Source organism: Argiope bruennichi, chromosome 5 (assembly GCF_947563725.1).
Source record: "Argiope bruennichi chromosome 5, qqArgBrue1.1, whole genome shotgun sequence".
NCBI lineage: Eukaryota > Metazoa > Arthropoda > Arachnida > Araneae > Araneidae > Argiope > Argiope bruennichi.
Window position 1 is genome coordinate 45,608,260 of NC_079155.1, and position 25,501 is coordinate 45,633,760.

Below are 25,501 nucleotides of genomic sequence, written 5' to 3' on the forward strand. Positions count from 1 at the left end.
AGAGCTAATACAGTAGACTCCCGATTATCCGCGGGCGGTTTATCCGCGCCTGCCGCACTAAGTTTTTATTTTGCTTCTAAGCAAAGAGAAAATGCTTCCAAAGCAAGAAGCAAACAAAAATGACTGATTTCTTCAAAAAGGTGTAGTTTTACAGTTATGCTTTTGTAATTACATAATACATTACAGTATTAAAACAGTACATATGTATTCATTTTTCTGTGTATCCTTGACGCCTCTCGTAAGTACAAAGCACTTTCCTGTTTTCATTAACAAAATGCATTTTAGGTTAGTTTTGAGTGATATACTAAAATATTAAGCGTTAGTTAAACATTTCCTGCTGGTTATTTTACGTTTCATTGTACATAAAACGATTTTTCAAAGTTTAGTCTTACTGTTTTCTCTTTTGCTATACCCGCTTTTAGCTTTTTTCGGATTATCCGCGATTTTTGTTATCCGCGCCACCCAATCCCGCGGATAATCGGGAGTGTACTGTATATAGATCTGTTTGGGATTGTCACCCCAACAAATTAAATCAATAAAACTGCTACTATTCTTATTTCCCATGTTAAAGTACTTTTGACAGGACTAGAATAGAGGTTTTATTTTTTACCGATGTAATCGAAATTTATTTGCAAACAAATGTTTTATAAAACTAAAGATCGGAGAAGTGTCTTGTTATTTTTGTGATATTTGGTGCTTGCATGCATTTTAATCAGCGACATCTATTGGTCAGTATGCGAAGTATCTATATAAACGACAATGGTTTTGGGGTTTACCAATTTATTCTTACTTTATTGTTATCATTTTGAAAGTACCATTTTGTATTATTGAGTTATTCAGTGTGTAAAGACGCCAATCATGGAACGCTCTAAATTGAATTTTCAACATTCATTGTTTTTTTTGTTGTTGTTTGATTTGAAGAAATCTGTTGCCGAAGCCCATCAGACACTTTTAGGAACTTATGGTGATGCTGTTCCGTCATATCCCAATTGTCGGTTTCGGTTTCAACGACTTTAAGAGTTGTGATTTCGATGTCAATGATCAAGCATGGCTGGAGTACCAAAAAAATTCTAAGACAATCAATTGCAAGACTTATTGGTCGAAAATGAGAAAAGTTGTAGAAAATGATAGAAAATATTTTAATTGATACTTATTGTACCAATTTTCCTCAATAAATGCCTTTTTAAAGTGAAAAAAAAAATGATCGAAATACATGCAAGCACTTAATATTTACACAAAATATATAATAAATTGTAATAAATATATCTATACTAGTAAACATTATTTGCTAAACAAAATTAATTTTTTATATAATAATTGTCATTAATTATTTAGTTAAAAATAAATAGTTTGCAATACGGTTTGTGATTCTGTTTGTTTTTGAGTTTTTTACCTCCCTAAAAGTTGTACATGGAATTTTGAATCACCCTGTATTAATGAATTGTTATATAGCGCACATGTTATATTTCATCTAACTCTCTAATTATGTTTTTTTAAAAATTAATTTAATAATTTAAATTCATATTTAGATAAGTTTATGCGTTCATTTCACGATAATATTTGACCAAATATGGGATTATATTTTTGTAATTCGCTACTTTAGATAATTGTTTGTCCTTTAAAAGGATTCAGAAGATCCATACTTAGAATAGGAATTTCTTTCTTTTTATTGACATACTTATTGGACGCGAGCAGTAAAAATGATAGTTAAAAGAAATCTGCATAATGTAAGTAAAATAAGTAAATAGATAAAACCTTGAAAGCTTTCAAAATAATTTTTTTGAATATCTTTATTTGGCATTCTTGATAGCAAAATTCAGTTTAATGACTACTAAATCTCTTCAGAAGGATGTCCTTTCCTGCATAAAAATATAAAGATAAATTATAAGCGCCAGTAAATATTTTTTTTCTCTTTCCGACATTTTGCTATAAAAATGATGTTTATAACTAGGAATGGCGCAATAAATTTTATTACTAGATATCTCCTGTTTCCTTTTATTTGACGAATGGATTTATTGTTTTAATAGATCATTTATTTATTGTACAGGATTTCCTGTGCACTCTGGGAATTATATATGATAATTCATGTGAGTTTTATTACTCAGTTTATAATTAATATATACAGCGTTTTCATTTCTTTTTGGATGTGATAAGTCTGCGTTTATTTTCCCTAGAGGAGTCGTTAGAACAAAATAAATGGATGAATAAATGTTAATATTCGTTATAACCGAGGTAACCGACTGAAAATTTTAATTCACATTAGAATGCTTCGTTTCTAAATTGGGATTGACTGTGTTTGGACATTAGTTAATTAATTTCTCAATATATCTATTATCTCGTGTCCTGTCTGCTCTAGAATTTATTTAAAGTATAAGGAATCATGAATCTAGTCTAACTATCCTGTTTCAAATGCTCTTAGAGTTATAACTATCAACCTTTAGCAGACATTCTCACCGCTTAAACACTGGTTTAGGTTTAAATTAAGCCTTGTAGGGGATTTTAGATAATGAAAATCTCGGGTCACCTTTTCCTTTCAAACTTTCAAAACTGAATATTTATTTTATCGATTTTACTTGAATTTTTATGTAAGTAGTTTTAAGTAGAAAATTTTCAGAAACTGAAATAGTTAAACGCTTGATTGCAGATCATTTTCTGAAAAGCTGATTTCAGCATATCGTGTATTTAAAAAATTGCTTAGTTAAAATTTAAAAGTTAATTTTAAAAAAAACTTTTAACAGTATTTAAATAATATTTAGTTATAGTATCAAAAACTTTTTTAAACTATAAAGCACCATTTTTCAGAATTATAAAATTTCATAATATGAAACTAGCAGATGGTAATTGATTAGAATTTTTAAATTAGTATGAACGATATTTGATTTTAATTTGAATATGTACAATTGTACAGCCTTTATAATGAAAGTGCAAAATTAAATAATTTTCATCAAACCGCAACAAAATCGAGAGCTCGCGTCTCTTTAAAATTGCTGGGTTCTTAGGTAATTGCTTTAATTGCTTAGGTAATTCTTTTAACCTTTTCCATTTAATAATCTTGCCCGATTAGGTTGCATGCATATTTTAACACATATTATTCAATATTGTTTTCTTATTTAAATAATATAGACAAACCTCTATTGAGATCACAAATTCTAGTTTATGTGTTGCTAATCAAAGTAATTGCGACGTCTTTTAAGGAATTTAACCGACGAATGCGACCAGCAGAGCATCTAATGAATTCTTGGGTGGCCAAGAAGCATTAAAGGTTAACACAAAGTGATTTCTGAATTTCAGATATGAATGCTTTAGATATTAGAATTGGGAAAAGGCAAGGTTGGATAAAGCTCAGTTAATTCGTATATCTCTTCATATTTTTCATTAAATCTAATAATAGCTTTAATGTACATAAAAATAATATAAAGTAACTAGCCCTTTTGGAGATCAATTGTTCGTCCATAATATTGGCATGAAGATGTAAAGAACTACGCCGTTAGTTTAAACAACCATTTAAATTTATTAAAACAAAACAACTCTCAATAATACGAGATTGAGAACTTACCTATCTCTAATGGGATTCAGCTTTTAAATACATATAGAATGTTTGAGGACAATCCAGTTTAAATAATTAAGATAGATCTTAGGTAAGCAATTTAAATAAAGGAATTTCAGTCTTTGATAAAACATCGGGGCTGTGGTTCGAACCATGGACTAATCAATCTTAAACGAGATGGTCTGTCGACTGAGTCTCTGCGATTGCTAGTTATCCTGATTTATGAGGGAATATTATTTTAGCGATGTTCACTAACTTTGATGAACTATATCTTACCACAGCAAAAGAAAGAATTATTTAAAATTGTGTTTGCGGTATAAATATAGATCATTTTAATTGTCTGTTGTATTTGCTAAATAGGGAAGTAAAGTGGCGATATTTCTCCAGGTGGTAAAGTTGGAAATTTTGTCAACATTTTATTTTACGATATATCTTCTAAATATTGGTTGTCGGGGAGGGGGGGGGGGGTTAGACGGCTATTGATAGTACAATTCGTAGGTAAATGTTAAACTAGGTAGAGTATTTGGCTTTTAGTTTGCGTGCCTATTTTCAGTTTTTGACTTTTTTTTGCTTGCTTATATTCATAACAATTTATTTTCAAGATTCAATGAGCTTCTATGTGCATGAAAAGTAAACTGTTATCACATTGTATCTAAAGACTATGTGCAGATAGATGACACTCGCGGTTAAGCTTCTTATTCCATTGTTTAGGAAAATCGATCCTTCTTGTCAATGAAGTATTTTTCGGGGGAGGGGGGGGAAGATGAACATGAATCAGGGCTTTAGGCTGTATCTTCAAGCAACATCACTGTAATTACATAAGGCAAGTTTATATTTCTAAAGTGATTTAGCGTGGCTTTCACGAATTGGCAATTGGCCTTCAACCTCAGACGAATGCATTTATTGAGAGGGAGAAAAGTTCAAAGCGTAAAGCAATCGTTAGAGAAATAATTAGATTTTAATAAATACAATTATATGGCATTATGCACATTTTTTTTCCTCTTCTTGTTATTGCTATGTCTTCATTTTGTGAAATGGAGGAATGTAACACAACTAGATCTGCAAATGTTGTGTTTCACACCCATTTCCTAGTTTATCAAAGTAGACTTCGCTGATATCATGTGATTCTTACATCACATCAGCCAAATCGTCAGAGCCAGGCTATATATTTTTTAGAACAACGCCATACAGCAATTAGTTATTTACATAAAGGCTACAGAGACAAAAAAAAAAGAACCATGATACTATGCGATATATTTTATTCATTTATTATTTTTTAACTTTTTGAGATATGTCCTCACGAAATTACTTTATCTCTAATTGTCCGAAACAAAAGCTCCTTGAATTTTTAAAAGTGTTTTCCGGAAAGAGATTTTTTAAAAAGAGGGAAAGAATCATAATTTAAAATTGGAAGAAAAAATAATCGACCGCAATACGATAATAACACTAAACACAATACAATAGACAGAAAAAAAAAAGATTCAATACAAAATGAATGGAAATAAAACACAACGAAATTCGGAATAAAGACACTACAAAATAAAACAAATGCAAACAATGCACAAGCAAAATAAGAGGGGACGCTGCAAGCCAAATATAAAAGCTACGCATAAATAATTAATTTTTATTCTTGATATGAATTATTAAGATGTACATATAAAATGTGATTTCTAAAGGTTTTGGGAAAAGGAATAGAAGAAAAAATACTTTTCAAACTCGTAATAAATCTCAGCAAATATACAGCCAAGGAATAAACAAAAAGAATAATATTTTGCTTTGAGACCAAATAAAATGTGACTAGATTACACACTCTCAAGCCTGTACTCTGATCGCATATTTGTCCAGAAATTTCAAGATATCTCTTGAACGTGAGGAGACCCTTGATTTTTACGAGTTTTTAGAAACCAAATTGCTTGTTACGTGAAGAGGGTTTTGTTATATGGAAATCTTGTGCATAAATGCATGTAAGTAAATAATGAGTAACAAATCTTTCCTCACTGCACAAACATATTTGAAGCATTATAAAACAAAAAAAAAGGGATTTAAACATTTCTATATATAAAATGCTACGTACGTGGCACAGAAATAGCTCTTATTATTTATTGCCGAGTGGCAACAGTCAAATATAAACAAAACGCCATTCAAACGTCTCAAACTGTTTCATAGATTAAATGATACTAAATGTATCTTATTCAACACTTCATTTAACTAATTAATGGAGCTGTAAAATGTTGTTATAAATGTTTTAGAGTGGGTTTGTCGCTTCGCCAGAGTTCAATCTGTTATAGGAAAGAAAATATAAAAGAAATCAACTTTAATCATCGAAGTTTAATCCAGCATAAAAATAGGCTTAACTGATGCCAAATGGTATTCACTATGATTTGCATATGGTAATTAATATTTGTGCATTCAAAACTGTTATCTTACAAACATGGTTTTTATATTATCTTAGGACATAAGGTTATATAATCATTAAATTATATTTTTAATGCTATCGAAACTATTTCCGTAGAATTTTCCCCTTCAGTTTTAATAATATTTTTATTTCAGTTTGATATACACTGCCACAATGTTTTTAAATATTGTAATGGAAGTCAAACACATTTATTAAAATATTCAATCGCTTACTTTTGACTCCGTAGTAGGATTTTCATTTTCTCTTTTATTTCGTTATGTATATACTTTTGCATCATGCTATAAATTGATTCAATTGTATTTATATTTTTCAGTTGTATCTAATAACAAAAAGATATTAAAAAAATACATTCCATATTAATTCTTTAACAATTTAGTAAATCAATAATCTGGAGGAACAAGTTGGTCGTCTAATGCGGCTAGTTAAATGAAAAAAAATGTCTAGTTACAAAATATGATAAGACTTTCTTTATCATTTTATTACTGGTTTATTTACCCTATTATTTAATTAGATGACACTGTTCGGTAAATATCGTAATCTAAATCTGTTAATAGACATTTAGCAGACGATTCCTTTTCAGACATTTTATAACTGCTACTATTTTTATTTTGTTAAAATATTATTAAAAAGTAAAAGCAAACGATTTTTTCTTTTGTTAATATTATTTCGTTTATTTTTTGTATAATAGCTGATGATCAATTGTAAACCTTCTGGAATCTGACAATGCTTGTAAGATACGTTGTTATGTTGAAAGAATAAACAAGCCGATGGAATTCTAAATTGCTTGGAGTATTATTTTAGTTTTAAGAACTGAAAAAGCTCTGCAAGCTATAGTTTGAAGCTTAAGAAAACGGGTAGTTTTCTAGAAAGCATGCAAAAGACACCTTCAATTTTGGGAATATTTTTTTTTTGTTTGAATAGAAATAAAAATTCTCTGAATATTTGAATTTTTATGCATGTTATACAATTTTTGTACCGAATTGCATTTATGAATAACTTGATTGTCTTTTAAAAATGCAAAAATGTAACAAATCTATGCATGCATCGCATAGTGACACGATTGGTTAATGGGTTAAAGGTCAACGCTCCAAGATCAGTAGGAGACAAAAGCTCAGTTACATTTGTTAGCCGGCTGTGATATCATGTGATCCCAATGGATCACATGACTTAAAAAAGAATTTCAAAGCTATTTAATTGAAAGCTGAGTTATTATTTTAAGCTGTATAATCTTTGAATCGGATGTACAAGATTTTCTTATAATTTTAAAAATGTGGATTTTTAATAAATGAATTTATTAAAAATCTTAATTAAAATATGTCCGAATTCAGGCATGTATGTTGAAAAAGGCATTTCTCCTGAAAGCTTTTGCTCTTATATTAGAATATTTTAATTTTTTTTTGTCAATAAAATCCTTCTTCCTAGCTTCGTCCTTTACTGGCGGCAAGAAACAAAAATATGAAAACGTCGCGGAACCAATTTATTTTTCCCAAAAACATTTACCTTCACACGCAATAATTTCTTTTCCCTGGAGAAGATATATAAATTCCATTTTTATAAAAGTCACGATCTTCAGAAAATGAAAAGGATTTTAATCTAATAATATTTATAAGCTGGCATGCTGTTTATAAATTGGGAGATGCGACATGAATGATGAAAAAATAATGTAAAATGTTCTACGTTATAAATCATTGGAATTAGAATCGCCAGATTTGTCTAGTAGATATTTCTTGGATAGTAAATGCTTACTAAACAACTGTTACTGGAAAAAAGCTGTTAAATATTAATTAAATTGTTTTAATTAATTAAAAAGCTTTTCCTCTTTTCTGGATTTACTCTGCACCGAAACTTATGTTGGAAAAATAAAATTAAAATTGGAATAAATGGCAAATTAATTAGGGATATAAAGGATTATAGTAGAAGAAAATTTGCGTTCAAAAATATATATAATATTTTAAAATGACCATATAGCCATAATGCGACTTCAGCTAGATGTCTATAAATATTTCATGGAAAATGTTGCCAAACGATAATTAAAATATCAGTCACGGAGACAAAAATATAATTGGTCTAAAAGAATTTATTTCATTAAATCACTGTTAGGTCAAATTCACAAAGTTTAGTTACTGCGGTCTTATTGATGATTGTGGACTGATTATTCAATTGAGATATTAAGACATGAATTCTGAACACAAATAATGATTATGATTATTTAGTAGTATAAAACAGAAAGAAGTATTGATTCAGTTATTTGGGGAATTGTGGGAAGATTATTTCGCGAATGAAAAGAAAAAAGAACAGTGATTTCTGCTTAGCTTCTGCTATGATAGCATTATAAAATGATGGCACAAATTAGGTTTTATTGGTTTATTATATGTTTTTATGCAATTAAACACGGAAGCACATGATTATATGACAATGATTCTTTTTGTGAATGTTCAATGTCATTGCCTTTCGTTAAGTTTTATTCCAAAGATCTGTAGTAAGAGAGATCCAGCTATGTATATGCCATGCTTTCTGTCATCGTAACTCTATGATCAGTTATTGCTCCGGCAGATCTAGGATGGTCTGGCCTCTCATGTGAAAGTTTTGTAAATGCTTAGAGATCAAGGGTCAATGAGTGAACGTACAGCAATATATGCGCCACGGGAATGGCGCCACTGGTCAGATTTCTACCTACTAAAGATACCCATCGGGTAAGTCAAGTTGTAGGCCATGGGTATTTCATTGGTAATGTGGTAATTGGTCATTGGCTTATGTTTTTGTTATTTGTGATATTTTTTCACAATCGATTAAGCCAATGCAGTGGCTTTGCATTCGGGAAGAGGAAGGTGTACAGTGACCCGATCGCTAGTTTTATGAGACATCACGATGACAACGCATCATTACGTAGTGGAAGGAATAAAAAGTTTTCGTTTATAGATTCTTGTGTTCCTCAATACATCGAATTAAAAAATTTTATATTTTCTGATCTACTTGTTGCTCCAGTAATGTGTATAAGCATTAACAACAACCCCAATTGCCAATAAGCAACAAAATTTTCATTTCACCTTGCGGCTTCCCGACTTCCATGACCTCGAAGTTTTGCGATTTCTTACTACCACTACCCCCGTTTCTAATATGTTCCTTTTTAGAATCTATACAAATGCAAAACTCAGAAACAAAAACAATCAACAGATAACTTGATAAAAAGATAATTTGTGCATTTTTTTTCCAAATCAGTGGGAGTAGTCTTTCTAAAACTTCAATAAAGGACTTATTCTGAGAACGCTTTGCATAGCATTGGTGTACAATGGTTACGAAATATTAAACTTTGACATAAATTTAGTATTTTTACTAAATCTATTGTGTCGCCGAGTTATTTGACAATTAATCCTTAGCGTGCGGTTAGTAGTATCCGAAAATCGAATTTGTATTTTAGTTGAATTTTCTCCCCACTTGATTGAAACAAAAATATACCTCAAAACTGCATGTATAGTTACCAAATTTGATGCATTTAACTAATTCCATTTTTGAGTTATCGCGTTTTTATGTTTCTGAAAGTACGAACCGATAGACGGTCAACTCCACGTTGGATTTAGCTCAGTGTTGACACTACTGATGTTAAATATGTTCTATCCGAATTTTATCTATCCTTTGTTATCGTGTTAACTAATATTCGAACAGTCGGACAATCTTCCTCTGAATGGACTTTTCTCAAAATTTGATAGAAATTTACAAATTCGGTATAAAGACTATATCCCAAATTTCACCCGTCTAGCTGAAAGCGTTTTTGAGTTATCTTTGTCACAGACAGACTGACATTTTTCAGAAATGTTTTTATAATTTTTTTCGAATATAGGGTGGTCTAAAATGTGGAAATTCGTCAAAATCTTGAGTTCGAATTTTTTGACGATTACTATACTTTCTCTACTGCGTACACGAGAAAGTAAAAATGAGCCGAAAACAATTCGAAGAATTGATCAAGTCATTCATGTAAAAAGAATAAATAGTCAATCTTAAGAGACATATTTGGAAATAGATAATAATGATATCAATGGATAGCATATGAAACATTTGTTTATGAAAATGGTTGAGCAAATCATTCGTAGAGAACTTGACGTCTTAGATTTAGTCTACCAGAACAACAAATGACATTTGTAGAGAATTTAAAGTGGAAAAAGGTTACAAATTTTGTTGACAATAGTATTCCAATTACAAGGCAAAGAAGAAAAGAATTTGGAACAATTCCAAATGAGACCAATATTACCTAAAATTCGTTACGAGAAATCGAATAAATTAAAGAACATGACAAAAAATACAATTTAAATACAATTTCTTTTTAATATGATGGCAATAAATTGAATTAGACCCGAGACAAATGTGTAAAGCATTATTTTTAAAAAATCATTCAAACCACAAAGAAAAATAGTTTTGTTTATAATGACTATCTTAAGTTTTCGGCAATAGATGGCGTGCATGACATTTAATTTTAATTTATTGAATACCGATGAAAGCAGACGATACTTGATTCTAATTTTATAATGCTAATAAAATTATTGACTTATATAAATATTCTTTATTCGTTAGAAAAAAAATGTAATCCATATTGAGCGAAGCTCTTTCCTGTTTATTTTAATCTAATCTTGTTTTCTCTTTCTTGTAAGTATTTTTCTCGACTTTGTAACTGTTATTTGTTTAAGAAATTATTAGTTGTTGTTATTGCCCTGCAATAAAATTTTTAGTTGTATTTATTCGAGTCAACATCAAAACGGAACTATATTTCATCCTAAGATCTTAAGAAACTTATAAAAAAAGAGCATACACAGAACAATATTAAATGAAAACAAACTTTCAATTGAAAATTTTTTTTCCAGGACTATTGACTATTTTAAAAGTGGAACTCGAAAGAAGGTTTATATATATTTCATTGAATTGAAGTCTGAAGGACAGGTTACATTCGATTCAAATTGCTTATAAAATAAAATTTGACTAAAATCAGTAAAGCAGCATCAATAATAATTTTATCAACAAATGCTTACAAATTTTCAGAAAATATATTTCTTTTCAAGATAAACATTTAACTTCCTTCAAATCTGGAAGTGGAACAGATTTTTCTAATATTTATTTTTATTTAAAATATTGAAGATGCACAGATCGAAATTCTCTGTCTGAAAATGGAGATATTTCTGAATAATTTTTGCATGATTTAATTCACTGTATAAGAAATGGGTAAAACATGACTATTTAAAAAAAATGTTGCATATTGAAAAAAAGAACTTTTTGAATTCAAAGAATTTGAATTAATTTTACCTATACTTAGAAAATATTTTTGTGTATGCTTATGGTATTCACAAGAATCTATCGGACGTGAAATTTGATGCACAGGCGGTCGGAAATGACGATTTAACGCACTTTGAAACTCGAATTTTAAAACATTTATGTAGATTTTTTAAAAATTTAATATTTTGTAGCGTTTTGGATGGTTTGATTATAATGTTTTTTCTTATTATTGCAAGTGAAAGAAAAAGTTGTTTAGTTCAGATTAAACACACAATTGTTCTATTTAAATTTGTTTTGAAAGTCTAACATAATTATTGTATTTCGAGAAATTTTTAAAATATTGATAGTTTTTACGAAAAAAATTAAATATACCTTTCATTTTAACATCGTTATACTATCTAGACTATTAACAATTTTACTGACTTATATCAAATATTAGATTTCAAGTGATGAAGTCATAAACAAACTGTTAAAATGTAGTTTCTGGGATTTCGATGGTGGATGCATGCTTGCTTTTTTCATGCACTGATTCCAGATTAAAAATGTATAATGTATTTTCTATTCTTGTAAGGTAATAAAATTAAAAAAAGAAAGACGAGCAAAAAACTTTGTGAATCGTGAATCATCAAAAAATTTCGTCTCCAGTATTTTGATGAATTTTTACATATTGGACCTCTTGGGTTCACAGGAAATCATTTATAAATTATGCTTGTCTGTCTGTTTCTTTATTTTTTACTTTCTATTGTACGTAGTATAGAGGAAGTGTAGTAATTGTCACAGAATTCGAACTCGCGATTTTGACAAATCTCCACGTCTTAGACCTCCATGGACATTTTTGGAAAATGTCCGTCAGTCTGTGACAAAGATAGTTGAAATATGGTGTACGGCCTTTACACCAAATATGCAAATTTCTATCAAATTTGCAAATTTTATAAATTTTTATTTCCCTCGACAGATAAAAATGTGTCTAAAACGTAGAATTGATTTTTGGATACTGTTGTTGCTACTGGCGATAGGCGAGGATCGAACTCGCAACCTTATGGTTCGTAGTCGAGTAACATGACCACAAGACAAAAGAAATTTCTCATGTCTCGTAGCTGTTATCTGGCTTATAAAGCATCACCACATTACTCCCCCTTCAGTTCGTCGGAGGTGAGACGAACGATTTTTTTGTCCTGTTTTTGCTGTTATTAGTGGTGATATATTGGCTGTTGCGCCTTATCCATTTTTTTATTGGCTGATTATTTATCAGCTTCATTTATTTATTGGCTGATTATTTATCAGCTGCATTTTTTTTATTGGATGACTATTTATCAGCTTCATTTTTATTTATTTATTTATTTCTGGTAGAGGGCGCCACAACAGTTGTATGAAGTTTGCGTATTTTCGTCATCGGGTCACCAATGTTGCTACTGGCGATAGGCGAGGATCGAACTCGCAACCTTATGGTTCGTAGCCGAGTAACATGACCACAAGACAAAAGAAATTTCTCATGTCTCGTAGCTGTTATCTGGCTTATAAAGCATCACCACACTGTTAATGGCATGCCAGGGATTAAACACCAAAAAAACACGTCAAGGTTGACACGATAGTTTCAGTAAAAATGCGAAATTCACGCCAAAATTTAATATTTCGTGACTATTGTACGCCAATGCCATGTAAAGCGTTCTCTGGCATTACAAGTTATTAGAGAATATGCGAGATGGTTGTAGGATGACCACTCCAGCTGATTATTATGCACGATAAATCAAAACTGGAGTCAAGTATGTTGTTAATTGACGAGGGAGAGTCTCTTGAAATTGAGAGTATGTGCTATTGAAGACAAATTGGATAAAAGCGTAACGCAGAAAGCGGGACAACTTAATATATCACATCTGTTGAAGCCAGTGGCGAGTATAGTTTCTGGTTCTAGGGAGCACATATTATGAAATCCCTCTTTTAATTAATTGGTTAATTTAGCTTCATATTTCAACGCATTTTACATTAAACAACATCTAATAATTTTATGACATTTTTTCTTTTTTTGTAAATTGGTGAAATATATATTTTATTCATTTGTTTATGTATTTGATTTTCGATTTCAAGGCATTTGCGTTTGTAAATATTATTATTTACGCAGAATAAGTTTGTAAATATTATTATTTGAGTTTTAAGTTTGTAAATATTATTATTTGAGTTGTAAGTTTGTAAATATTATTATTTGAGTTGTAAGTTTGTAAATATTATTATTTAAGCAGAATAAGTTTGTAAATATTATTATTTGAGTTTTAAGTTTGTAAATATTATTATTTGAGTTTTAAGTTTGTAAATATTATTATTTAAGCTGAATAAGTTTGTAAATATTATTATTTGAGTTTTAAGTTTGTAAATATTATTATTTAAGCTGAATAAGTTTGTAAATATTATTATTTGAGTTTTAAGTTTGTAAATATTATTATTTGAGTTTTAAGTTTGTAAATATTATTATTTAAGTTTGTAAATATTATTATTTAAGTTTGTAAATATTATTATTTAAGTTTGTAAATATTATTATTTGAGTTTTAAGTTTGTAAATATTATTATTTAAGTTTGTAAATATTATTATTTAAGTTTGTAAATATTATTATTTAAGTTTGTAAATATTATTATTTAAGTTTGTAAATATTATTATTTAAGTTTTAAGTTTGTAAATATTATTATTTAAGCAGAATAAGTTTGTAAATATTATTATTTAAGCAGAATAAGTTTGTAAATATTATTATTTGAGTTTTAAGTTTGTAAATATTATTATTTGAGTTTTAAGTTTGTAAATATTATTATTTAAGTTTTAAGTTTGCAAATATTATTATTTAAGTTTGAAGTTTGTAAATATTATTATTTAATCTCAGTGTTTATATAATCTGCAATAATTAAGTGAATGCGATGAAACATATAGGAACTTTAATAATTGCACTTGAAAAAGTATTTCCTTATATTTTATAATTCATAGAATTTATATATATATATTTTACAAATTTGTTTGGTAACTAGGCAAATAATATATTTTTAATTGACCTGGCCTTTGGCAACTGCCTAATGAGAAATGCACCACTGGTGTGAGAAAGCACTGCGCATGCGTTATGAAAATTTAAATGAATCCTCCCCTCCGAATCCTGAGAGACTGTATTAAGATTAATTTACCAGTATTGTTGTTTTCGTCGGTCATTGAAAAACTTTCCGATTATCAAACGATTTTGATTACGAAATTTAATCAAAATCGTACCAGCTGTTCAGAATTAATGCTGGATGACATATATACATACTGGGTGGAAGAAGAACAAAATATTTTTTTAAATAAATTCGATTCATTTTCGTATGAAAAAAAATTGCTGTATTTCACTGTTCATTTCAGTCAATGCTTTGGGGTGTCGCAAAGGTTTGAAGTTCTGATTTCAAGGGAGAATGGAATCACTAAACCTCTAATAAAAGAATCTAATAGATAAAAAAAAAAAAAAAAAATGTCAAATATGAAGTATGTATGTGAAGGCATGTTGCGTGCGGCTAAATGGAATCTTTTCAAGGCAATTTTATAAATGCTAAAAGATTTAAGCCCCGCTGACAATAATGGTCGTTATTCGACAACGCCTAACTACTTTGGTAGGTTTTCGATTTTTCCTCAAATCCGGTTTTCATCTGTCAAATACACAGCTTTCCTTATGCATTAGCCTTTTATATAGAACTAATTAAATCTAGAACTCGCCACGAAGCGATAAATGCAAGCATAAGATAGAGAACGGGGCAATAATTTCAAAATACAGTTTCTTTTAAGTATGACGATAACAAACTGAATTAAATCTGTATAAAGTGAGCAATATTCTTAAGAATAGTTTAACAGTTTTGTTTTTAGTAATTATTTATTGAGTTTTCATCAATAAATGACACATACGACATTTAAATGCAATTTACGATTTTCTTAAAATCTATCGATAAAAGCAGATTATATTTAATCGTAATTTTTAAATACTGATAAAAGCAGAGAACTGGAGACTTATGTTAATAATTTGTATTCGAAAGAAAGTGTGTGTGTGTGGGGGGGGGGAAGGGAATAGAAGAAAAAAAGATATAATATTGGTTCCATGTCGAGACGTTACTTTTTTGTTGAGTTTTGCTCTCTGTTGTCGAATCTTTTTTTTTTTTTTTCATTCTTGTAATATGTGTGTTTTTCATCTTCTTGTTGTTGATTATTTAATAAGCTAATTGTTAAGTTATTTTTGCTGAGTTCCTTGAATGATGCAAATGATGTTTCACATTTCCGCAAATGATGTTTCACATTTTCAATAAATACAAATTAATACCATTTGTATTATAGCGCCAACTATTGGTGAATTTTGATACTAAAGTTTTCTTTATATAATGAATACTAAGCGCATTATTTGAATTATCTGTGTTCAAATTTTATCTCATTTTGATTATTAAAACGAATTCTAGCGCCTTTGAAATGGAAGATTTATTTCTTGCTAAACCTATACACACATTTTGTTTCCATTTTACTAATTTTTAAATTTGTCTTAATTTATCGAATTTTGTAAACGAAATACTGTGAAAGGGGCACTTGTATCTTTCCATTGCTAACAACTTTATTGACTTATATTAACCATCAAATGTCAAATGATGAAGCATCCAAATAACTTATTAACCACTTAACTGTTTTTTTTTTACTATCAAATAAGATGATACCTTCTACTTAGGGAATATTTTCTTATTTTAATTCAGATGGAAACCTATTGAATACTTGACTTATCTATGTATTTGAAATAATTTTAATATTCATTTATAATCGTTATGAATCGTTATTTATTTTTTGCTTACAACTATCAAAATTCGATAAATTGATGCACGTATGGCATACGGACAAAACAATTAAGGGGTTAAAAGATTGATTCTGCTAAACAAACAAAAGCTGTTATTTTTTTGTCTTCAAGTCATTAGATGTAAAATCTACTCTCCTATTGAGTGCCGGTGGTATTGCATATTATTGTTTACTTAACTTTCATATATGAATCACATGTTTCCGACGAGCATAGAACAGCGAATGAAAATGTTGAGGCAGGGGAAGAGAAATAACTGAAGATAGAGAAATCCGACCAATCAAAGCGGATATGCTGATTGTTTACAAACAGTCTGGCGAAAGCCCGCACAGACAAAACAAATCAGACAGATGCAGTAGAGGTTTTAGGGCTAATATATCTTATGATTTCTAATAGTATCGATAAAATAGGAAACAAAATTTACATATAATAAGAGAGAATTTATAAAGTATAAAATCTGCAATTGTAATTGTAGTACAGTTGTACAAACCTACAATTGTCCTGTTTGATAAACAGGAGATCACGAATTCATATCTCGCAAATGCCTCTACAAATTTTATTTTTGTTGCAGTAGTTTGAAGTAACAGATAAGTGGTAGCGATAACAATCACAAGTTCGCTATTACGAGTATATTTTGGAAATTATTGTATATGTGGTAAAATCAGCGAATACCATGCAGCTTGATTTTAAAATTCTATTCTAATTCTTAGAGAGTTCTTTAAGAAACACTTACAATTCATAAAGTCGTAAAAGTGCTGTTATAAAGTATACAAAAAGCCGTTAAAGAATAACCATAAATTGAATATTATAAGAAAACTGAATTAAACTGAAAATGATTTGACAGAAAAATAAATGAATGACAAAAAAATAAAAAAAAAATCAAACGATAATCTTGTGATTTGTGGCTCGAGATTAATTATTTAAAAACTGAGAACCATAAAAAAAAAAAAAAAACCGAGTAGCAGCATCTGAAGGTGACATTATTTCAAGAAAACGCCGAACAGTAATAGAATATAACAAATATAAAATCCATGAGATTTAAAAGTGATAGCCAGGGCCGCCGCGTGGGGGTGGCAAAATTGTTCACCGCACAAGAGCGCCTGGACCAGAGGGGCGCCAAAATTTATAGTACTTATAGTTTTTTAATTTAATGTTACTTAAATAAAAGTTGTTAATTATACGCTTGCAATTTTGCATGTTTAATATTTTCTAAGCAAAAAAATGAGATTCTATTTTTATTTTAATTTAATTTTACTTTTGTTTTCGTTTCTGCGAGTTGTTTTCGTTTGTGTAAAACAAAATTTGATTGCCGATTCGAGCAATTCCACACTATTACACGGAACGTGTTAAAAATCTAAGAATTTGTAACATGTAACAACAGGAATTGGGAAAGTTTTGTATTGGCATATATTTATTCTTTATGAGCTATGAAGCTGTTGCGGCTCAACGTCGTTGTTTAGTTTGCTTTTTTTTGGGAATGTTGGTGGTGCCGTCACCGTCCGTGTGTGCCTTTGAATTAACAGGGAATACACTTATTTTTAATCATATACGTAGTCGCTACTCACAAAGTGCATACATTCTGTGAATTGCTTTGTAAGAAAATTATTGTGGTTTCAATTCGTTTTATGTTTATAATTGCTCGAAAAAATAGGATTATTATTTAGAGGTAAGTGAACAATCTAAATATATTATTAGTTTCATTTCCCTAGCAGTAAAGCTTGATACTCAAACATTTTCCGAGGGATAATTCTGGCAGAAAGTTTTCAGAATCGTTCTATTATAGAACATTACCGTATGGTGAAAAAGTATTTAGAAATTATTTAGTATATTCGAATTCCCGAAACGCAGCTTTTTGCTTCCCATTTAAACTATTCAGTGAGAAGCATTCATAGCTTATTAAGGATGGAAGTAATGATTGGGCACATTTATCCCACATTTTGAAAACACATGAAAGCAGTGCATCTCACCTTAAACATAGTTCAAAATGCAGTGAATTCAAAATGTCTTTGCGTAATTTATGTACCATTGATGCAGCTCAACAGACTTTATGATGCAGAAAAAGTTTACTGGCAATCGGTTATTCAACGGCTTATTTATTTAATTCAATATTTAACCCGGCAATACCTTGCATTTAGAGGTTCTTCGAAAGAGTGGTATCATATTGATAATAGAATTTTTTTAAAGATGGTTGAAACTATAGCAAAATTTGATCCAATAATCGCCGAATATCTCCACAAAATTCAAACATCTCAAAACAAGAAAATTGCTCATTACTTAGGGGTTTAAATTCAGAATGAAATTATAAGCATTATTTCAGAAGGAATTAAAAAGCATTTACTACAAATGATTAAATCGTCAAAATATTACTCACTAATTCTGGATACTACACCTGATGTCAGTCATACCGAACAGTTGACTGTTATAATTCGATTTGTTTATAGGAACGAGGAAACCAATAAAGTCCAAACTGAAGAACATTTTTTAGGATTTCAATCTGTCGATGACCTAATGGATAGAGTCTGTTTGAACTCATAAATGGACATTTAAAATCGTTAGAACTAAATTTATCAGATTTACGAGGCCAATCTTACGATAATGGTGCTAATATGAGAGGAAAGCATAAAGGGTTGCAACAAAAAATGATTGAAAATAATTCGAGAGCACTCAAGAGCATGGGATATAAATTTAGTTGTAAAAGATGCAGCTAAAATTTCCTTCGAAACAATTACTTTCTTCGGAGTAGTGCAGGAACTTTACAACTACTTTTCTTCACCCGTTAAACGTTGGTCTATTTTGCAAAAGTATGTTGGAAATCTAGCTTTACAGCCACTTTCCAACACCAGATGGGAAAGTAGAATTCAAGCTTTAAGACTGTTGAAAAACGATTTTAAGGGAATTTTGAGAGCTTTAATAAATATTCAAGAAGATCAAACAAGAGACATGGAATCAAGAACTCAAGCAAAAAATTTGATTCAGAAGATTTCCTCGTTTAAATTCAATTGTTCCATTAACATCTGGCACGACATTTTAAATTTAGTAAATGTGTAAATAAAATAAGGCAAAATTCTAAATGTGATTTACAAATCGTGACTGCTTAGTTTACAAAAACTATCAGAACTAAATAATCGTAGATCAGATGAAGCGTATGAATTTGCAATTGCCAATGCAAGTATTGTTGCTGATGATTTGGTGGTGGATACTGATTTTCCTCAAAGTCAAAACAGGCTTAAAAAGAAACTATTTCAAGACGAACAAACCGACAGACCAATCAGCAATCCAAGACAAAAATTTAAGGTTGAATTTTACAATATATTATTAGACACTGCTATTTCTTCAATTATTGAAAGATTCAGTCAACTAAAAGAACATTAAAATTACTACAAGGTAAGTACACTATATACCTAATTTAAAAAACTGGAGTGACAATGAAATTTTAAAACACTGTGAAGAATTAGAACAAAAATTAACGGATACGAAAAATGTTAATGAAAAGGACATTAATGGATTAAATTTGTTCGAAGAAATAAAATCTTTGCGATGTTTTACCAAAGAGGATATGTTACCTATTGATGTTTTAAATTATATTTATGAAAACAATCTTACCGATACATTTCCAAATATTGCAGTATCCTTACGGATTTCTTTAACCCTATCAGTTTCGGTGGCTACTGGAAAATAAAGTTTTTTAAAACTTAAAATTATAAAAAACTACATGTGATCTACCATGGCGCAGGAGAGATGATCGGACATGTCAATTATATCCATAGAGAGCGAAATTTTTGATAAATTAAATATAAAGGAATTGATACGAGCGTTTGTAGGTAGGAGAGCTAAAGCTAGGGGACTCAATATTTGAATATATTTTCTAATTTTTATATTTTACTTAAAAAATGCTTTATCATTGTTTTGTTTTTAAAATTTATGAAATAATAAAAAACAATAAGACAAACGTCTTTCAATATTATAATTTTAAAGCTTTTCAGTTCGAAAGTCAAATTTTGAACACTATAAAAGAGTATTTCACATATATTTTGCAGCACTTTATTAGAGTACAACAGAACCCCATAAAGGGGCGCCAAATTTCAATTTGAACAAGGGCGCCTAATACCCACGCGGCGGCCCTGGTGATAGCAAGGTTTAAAGAACAAGAAAAAAAATGCTAATGTAAAATGGGAAATAACCTGCATAATCATATAAAGTAATACTTATAAAAATGTAAGATAAATAAAAAAAGAAAAAGTTGAATAAATATAAAGCGTACTATACAATAGAAGTAAAGAATAAGATAATAATATAAATAAAAGATAATTAAAAGTACAATTAATTATAATAAGAAAACGTAACAAAGGTAAGATTAATATGTGAGATATTTAGCTGCATATAATACGGTTCAAAATCTCAATGTTTTAACTCTAAGCATTCTTATACAAAACAGCTTCCAGTATATTATTAAATTAAAGATTTTATTAAATATTTAATCTTATTATGTATCAAAGAGTTTCCAATATGTAAATAGGAGTTACTGGAGGAATTATGTAGAAATTGTAATCATATTGTGGCAAGTAAGTCCATGAAATTATACTGCCCATGAAAACCACCCGCTCCTCTCTTTTCCGTGATAATGCTTGTCCACGCACTGCCGATTCCATTGGGGTGTTATCAGTCGTTCCTACACAATATGAATCTTTCCCTTTATGACTTATCAGCATCTACTGAAGTGAAAAAAGCTACGGAAAACGATTCATGTCAGATGTTGACGTTCGAAAATATTCTTAGAAAATCTAGAAGTTTCTGGTGTTCGCATGATATTTACTGACCGTCCCTTATAAATAGCACATTTTTTTTTTTTTTTTTTTTTTTTTTTGCAAACAGTCTTATTATTATTCAATTCCACACACATATGATAAAGAGTTGCGAATATTTATATATTTAGAGAATTAGGCTTAAGATATATTTATTGAAACTTTTATATGCTCTTATATTGATTGGGCCATAAGCATGCAATATGGGTGGCGAATTCGACACACTCTCTACTTTCCCACAAAATCCTGTTGACAGTATAAAGAATTTTGATGGTGCTTTCTAAGAACTGTCAAGTCCACCCTTCTTTCATTTTTTTCCTATGAAATGATAAATAACTACCAACATTTTTTTCTCCCTACACTCCAACGCTTTATACAGGGTTGAGGCGAAAAAGATTTGTGTAAGGTGTTCGAGTACGTGCTTCTGTGAATAAGCTTTTAACACTTTCACATGAGTTGAGAATGTAATTGGATATTTAAGTGGGTCGTCAATACATGCATGGCTGATTTCGAAATTTTATCCCGGAAATAATGATGGAAGATGTATGTTTGTTATTTTTTATGCATGGCTGGCTCTGGGATTAAAAATGTATCATGTATATTTCATTCCTGTAAGGTAATGAAATTTCAAAAATGAACAAACAAACAAAAAGAAACGTACGTTTTTTTATATCGCAAAATAAATTCTAGCATTTATTTTCTCGTATAAGAAATAAAAAGTAAATGAGCGTAACCGTCGAAAAATTCGATCAATAGATTTTTATGATTTTTTCCATTTTGGAACTCTTGAGGTTCACAAGTAACCGTTTTTGGGAATCCTGCCTGCCTTTCTGTTTGCTTTATTTCTTTAAAACAATAGCTCAAAAAACGGAAAAGAAAATTTAACTGACGAAGGAAAGTTTCTAAAAATCTTTCAATTTAACCCTTTCTAAGGCCGTGGGAAGTATGCTTCCCACCAAATTTATCAATCTTTGTATGAAATTATGTAGGTTGGCATACGTTCTGGCAAATTTTTTTAGAAAGACAGAAAATTAGATGCTTCCGTTCTTTATCTCACACAAAATGATGTGTCTTGGTTTGTCACTTAATTATTAATTAACCAAATTAATTAATTTAATTTGATTATTAATTAACCAAATTAATTAATTAATCAAATTAAATTTATCTAATAAGCTAAATGAATCCCTTTTCTTACTCTAATTTCAAGCTTAAAAATATTTTAACATAATATGACTAGAAAAAAATGGCCCTTTAAAGGGTTAAAGTAAATTTTAAATGCGATCGCCTTTAATACTGTTGCCATTGTAATGAAGTTAAAGCATTAAAGGTAATAAAATTGTAAACAAATGGCTAAATAAATTATATATATATATATATATATATATATTCCATAAAATTTACTGATAACGATTAAGACAAAATTTCTGCAATTAAAAAAAACATTAAGTCACTTGTTAACAGAATTGGTGAAGTAGATAGAGTTTAACAACAACAACAAATTCTACGACAGTGTTTTCATACGATTTTCTCGTATAGTTAAGCTCAGGTGTCGTCCTCGTATTCTGGCCACGGTTCAAAATTACGAGGTCTGTCCCAAAAATAGCCCTAGTGTTGCTTTACAACGGGACGTTAATATAACTAAACTAACCAAACTAAACTCGTATAGTTAAATATTCAGCGCCTTCTTCTTTGTTTTCGGGCTACACACAACTGCAATTTTGAACATACAGCAGTGTATAGAGAGGAAGTAAATTCTCGAAAGTCACGGCAGCTTGCAAGAGTGAGTGTTTCCACCCCCGTAGATGACCGTGTGTTATGCAGTATAATAAGTTTTGTGTTTCGCAATGAAGAAAATTTATCCTGCATTTTGGATTGCTTCCAAATTTAAAACAGTTCCAAAATTCAACACATATTTTCAATACAACAAGGACAGTATAACAGATTTCATTAATCCAAATCTTTGCGTTTTTGAGTTTTAATTACATATCTATGATTTTGATGAACAATCTATATGTCAAATTTCATCTATTAAGTTCTTGGGTTTTTCAGTTATCCTATTCGCATAATTACTAGCAGACTTATCTTTGGCAAATGCTGCTGAAGTTTTCATAGAAATCTACAAATTTCTTATAAAGACAATTTATCAAGTATCGCACCAGTTCATTGTGTTTTTGAATTTGTGTGTTTATAGACAGAATTAATTCCAGAGAGATCAGAACAGAACAAAAACATATAACAGGAAAACATACATCTAAAAGAAAAACCTATCACAGCAACAAATATTTCCAGTTTGTAATTTTCATAAATGTGATTGATATTTGCATCCTCTTTAACCTACCCAGTGCTGCCGTCTGTGAGATATCTCGTAGTAAGCGTCTGTACCAAAATTGCCATCTGTGAGATATCTCGTAGTAAGCGTCTGTACCAAAATTGTCATTTGTGAGATATCTCGTAGTAAGCGTCTGTACCAAAATTGCATCTGTGAGATGAGATATCTCGCAGTAAGCGTCTGTACCAAAATTGCCATCTGTGAGTTAATATATATACGGGTTAATATATAACCTTGAAGGAAATAGTCTGTGATGAAAGCTTATAAGCCAGTTAACAGCTACGCTACCCGAGCAATTGCTTTTGTATCGTGGGCATGTTACTGGACTGCGAACCACAAGGTGCCAGGTTCTATCCTCGCCCATCCCAATTCGCCACATTGGTGACCCGGACGTGATTTCGCCTCAAGTCAAAGGCCTGACTACAAATTCTAATCCCTCTGATTAGAATTTTGGAGGTTCGTGAATATTTCGTGATCAAAGTCAATATTTTTTGTATATTTTTTTTATTCAAGGAAGTAAAAAGTATTAATTACCAAGTATTTGAAATTCTGTATTTATTTTGTGTGTCAGGCAGGTTAGCCATGTTTTTAAAATTTATTTTTTATATCTATTATACATATCATCTTAATTTTATTATACTGTACAATTATATCATTTAATTAATTAAATTTAATTTTTAGCGTTGGAATTATTAACATTTTAAAAACATTTTCTGTACGTACTAACATTCTATATAAACGCTGTTTATGATAAATTTTCACTTCTTAATCTTCAAAGCAATTTTTTACAATGAAATAAATTTTGCCGAAACATTAACGAAATCTTTTAATAACTTAATGAAATCATTTATCATTTTTGCATAAAAAATATATTTTGTATTTTATTTTCCACACAGGAAACACTCGGCGTTTGCGTTGCCGCTTTTGGAGCTTCGAAAGACTTCCCTGCATTCTTTACGCCTAAAAGTAATTTTAAAGCGCCTTGCAATGTCGAGTCATACGAAGAAGCCGCTCGTTTGATAGGTAAGTTATTGGCTCTGCGAATGGCCAATATTTCTTTAATCGAAACTCATTGCCAGTGGTTATTGTGTTTAGTGTTTTTAACGGTTGAATGCAATTAAAAAAATGGCGTTTGAAAATTAATCAATAAATCAAGGTAAATTATGCGTTTACTTTTATGAATCAAGGAGGAGAAGAAACCGGTTCAAAAAACGATACCATTATTTTTACTTGTTTTTAAATGATATAAATTGGAATTAAAACGATGGGGCATAAATATAAAAGAAGATTAAAAAGATTTTGTAATTTTACAAAAGAGGGGTAGTCTTTGATAATCACAACTCCAAACTTTTAATTAGAGCATAAATGATCAAAGAGAATTCTTAACAACTTCACATTTTAATTGATGTATATGAAAAGAAAATATTGTAATCAAAAAATTTAAACTCGATATTTTGACGAATCTCCGCGTTTCACACCTCCTAGAATCCGAAAAACACGTTTTTAGGTATTACGTTCGTCTAAGATCAGATAACTCAATAATGCTCTTTGAGCACAAATGAAATTTGATTTTTAGACTCTACGCCGAATTTGTAGTTTCTTTCAATTTTTAAACGGAATCCATTCACTGAAGTCTGTCTGTTAGAATCTATGTGAACATGTAAACTAAAAAATGTAAACACCTAGATGCATAAAATTTGGTGCATAGATTTAGCACCTAAAGTACAGAGTTTTATTAAACTTTGAATTAAATCCGTTAAGGGGTTGACCGCCTTTCTGTCCTTGGTATTTAAATGAACTTGATAATTCAAAAACGGAAAGATAAAGATGATCGAAATTGGAGATACTCTTTTAGCACCTGAAATGTAGATCTTTACCAAATTTTGAACCAAATCTGTTAAATGATCAGCTGTCTGTCTGACTGGGTTCCTGCATGAATGTAAATTCGACAATTAAAAAAGGCAATGAATTAAACAAACGAAATTCGGTGTGTGGTTTTTCTATCAAAATGGTATGTTTCGATCCAATTTTGGTTTTAGTCGGTGAGCAAAAAGATCTATACTCGGTTTCTTCACTATATTATGAAGTACAAAACGTTCATGTGCGAAGTTCAGAAAAAAAAAAAAAAAAAAAAAAAAAATCTCGGAGTGCGTGTTTTTTATTACCATGTTCAAGGCCTAACATTTTTACATGGAGGGAGTGCAATATATTTTTACTTTCTCGTAAATGCAGTACAGAAAAACTATAGTAATAGTAAAAAAAATCCGAACTCGAAAATTTGACGAATATCCATGTTTCAGACCTCATTGAGTTCGAAAAACA

General features: G+C 29.9%; 1 protein-coding gene across 2 annotated transcripts in view; it reads left to right on the forward strand.

Moving 5' to 3' along the window:
* Positions 1 to 25,501, forward strand: part of LOC129968698 (uncharacterized) — a 713,943-nt gene that overhangs the window by 20,412 nt on the left and 668,030 nt on the right. For both annotated transcript variants that reach the window (XM_056082857.1, XM_056082858.1), the window contains one exon: positions 24,076 to 24,202. In XM_056082857.1, the coding sequence (XP_055938832.1) occupies positions 24,076 to 24,202 (127 nt within the window). The remainder of the gene's footprint in view (positions 1 to 24,075; positions 24,203 to 25,501) is intronic.